This window comes from Lactuca saligna, chromosome 5 (genome assembly GCF_052625555.1).
Source record: "Lactuca saligna cultivar CGN05327 chromosome 5, ASM5262555v1, whole genome shotgun sequence".
NCBI lineage: Eukaryota > Viridiplantae > Streptophyta > Magnoliopsida > Asterales > Asteraceae > Lactuca > Lactuca saligna.
Window position 1 is genome coordinate 143,521,933 of NC_136421.1, and position 2,692 is coordinate 143,524,624.

Sequence of the window (2,692 nt, forward strand, 5' to 3'; positions counted from 1 at the left end):
TAAAAAATTTAAAAAGAAAAAATATAAATGTAAAAGTTTGCTATGAACAACAGCAAGATCATTATTTTCGGAAAGATTTTAATTTGAACTTTGTATTATATGTTGGAAAAGTTATAATATTAAATGAATTTAATCACTTTTTAATGACAAAAATAAAACAAAATTAACAATAACCCTTCTTTGCAAACTATATTTGCTGATTAAAAATGCATAATTTTTTATATGATTATTAATTTGGTTATATTTATTTAATAATTTAATTTTTAACTTATTGCAACATAAAAAATTTACACAAATTCTAATAAGTTAAAAATATATTCTTGAAATTTTAAAAAATTAAGAAAGAAACTCACACAAAATTCTAAAAAAGAATATTCTTGGAATATTTTTTGATATAAAATTTTAATAAGAAAACAGAATCATCAGCAGTAAATTCAGTATTACTAATACTATTTTAACTCCAAAAATAAAATAAAAAAATAAACTAAATAAATGGAGATGGTCTAATCACTAATCACCCATCACCAATCAACAATCAACAATCACTAATCACTTAAAAAGCCCAAGTTCATGTCTGTTTGTGCAAAGATATGAAAGAACTTAAAGCACTGTATTAAAACTTCATGTCAAGAACTAAAAAAACTAATAAACATCAAATTATTAATTAATTAATGAGTCGATTATTCGAATTCTGAAAAATTGTTTACAAACAAGAACAATCCTACAATAGATCTAATGCTACCCGATGTTGAAATTTCCCAAATCTACCAAATTTTCATATTTACATATTTTTCTGATTATCAACCTCGATCTTTAGCAGTGCCATGACACTACAACGTCTTCAAAACCCACCTTGAATTCCTCCCATTCAACCTCACTAAACCCACCTCCGCCGCCAACCACCGTCATCTCCACCAGCAACAAATCCACCGCCACCTCCAACACCTTCGCCAACACCACCACCCTACCTTTTACCAACCCCATCACATCCCTGTTCCTATTCTCTTTGTCTTTCATTTTCTTCGATCTGTACCCTAATCTTTCACCCACTTCCACCACCCGCTTCTCAATCGCCGCCGCCGTTGCCGTCGTCGTGAATCTCCTATCCTTCCGTACGATTTTCTCTTCGAAAATACCTGATAAATCAAGGCCTGACGACATCGAGATTATGTCAAACGCATTCATCGTCGTCTTGTATTTAATCGAAGTCAAATCATCTTCTTCGGTTGTTTCGGCTTCGGTTTCGTTGTGGAGTTCGAGGGCAGGATCGGGTCTCAGTGATTTTTTGAACCATGAGAGGTTCATTAACGTTTCGATGCTCATCCTGGTTTTCGGATTTGGATCTAGGAGCTTTTGAATAATGATCCTCGGTTGTTTTGGCATCCAATCGGGAAATGCGAATTCACGTAGGTGAATTTTCCGGTACATGTTTGCTAAATTACTGTCGTCGAAAGGAAGATAACCTGCTAAGAAGATGAAAAGTATGATTCCACATGACCACGCGTCCGCCTTTGCTCCGTCGTAGCCTTTCCGGCGAACGATTTCTGGTGCAGTGTAGGCTGGAGTTCCACACGCAGTGTGGAGTAGTCCGTCCTTTTGAGACTCCGGCAACGCCGAGAGTCCGAAATCAGAGATTTTCAGGTTCCCAGCGTCGTCTAACAAAAGGTTTTGGGGTTTTAGATCGCGATGTGCGACTCCGTTTTGATGACAAAAATTGAGCGTCGATACGATCTGTTGAAAGTACCTCCGTGCAGTAGCTTCCTTCATCCGTCCACGGCGGGACAACTGTGTGAAAAGCTCACCACCAGAGGCGAGTTCCATAACAAGATAGATCTTGGTTTTCGTCGCCAACACTTCATGGAGTTTAAGAATGTTGGGATGGTTCAACCGCCGCATGGCGGCGACTTCACGAACCAGCCGTGGCTCCATCGTCGGATCTGCGATGGACGGTTTCTCAATAACTTTCACCGCGACCGAGGAATCGTCGATGAGAGAGCGGCCATGGTAGACTTTAGCGAAACTACCACGACCTAAAAGGCGAGTGAGTTGGTATTTGTTGAGTATGACCGTGCCGCCGTCGCTGGAGGTTCTGTTGATGCTGGTAGATGGTGAAGGTGGCGCCATGGCCGGAACGAACAACCGAACGGCCGGCGAGAAATGTAGAGAGAGAATGAGAGAAAGGGGAAAGTGATTTGGTGGTGGAAGGTGCGGTTGTTTATCATGGTTTTATAGGAAAGGGAAAAAAGATACCAGTTGGGTTTTCGCTGTCTTCATTCGTGTTTTTAGCCTCGATGAGCGTTTGCTTTGATATTTTCATATCTGAAATTACGGTTTTGCCCTTCTGCGGATGCTTCATGTGGCCACTCCCCTAAATATTTGTTTACCATTTACTCTTCCTTTCTCAAAATAAACGTAACTTTATTAAAAAGATATTTTTTATCTTGGGTTTTCAAATGATTTACATAACCTAAATAACTAAAATACAAATAATTAGATTTAAACTTAAATTGTAACCGTTCATATTCATATCAATGTTTTTTGAGATAAAAAAGGATTACAGTTTGGAGAAAATTATGATATTTTAGAAGATGCGGTTCCATTTTGGAGTTATATTGAAAGATATGATACTTTTTATATAAGATTTCGTTTAATTTGAATTAAAATTTGATGTTACCATATATGACCCTGATGA

The 2,692-nt window shown here is 37.5% G+C and overlaps 1 protein-coding gene across 1 annotated transcript; it reads right to left on the reverse strand.

Moving 5' to 3' along the window:
- Window positions 1-646: 646 nt before the first annotated feature.
- CIPK7 (CBL-interacting protein kinase 7) lies at window positions 647-2,223 on the reverse strand. Its single transcript, XM_078956789.1, has one exon. The coding sequence runs from the start codon at window positions 2,122-2,124 to the stop codon at window positions 814-816; it is 1,311 nt and encodes a 436-aa protein (XP_078812915.1). The 5' UTR covers window positions 2,125-2,223; the 3' UTR covers window positions 647-813.
- Window positions 2,224-2,692: the final 469 nt, after the last annotated feature.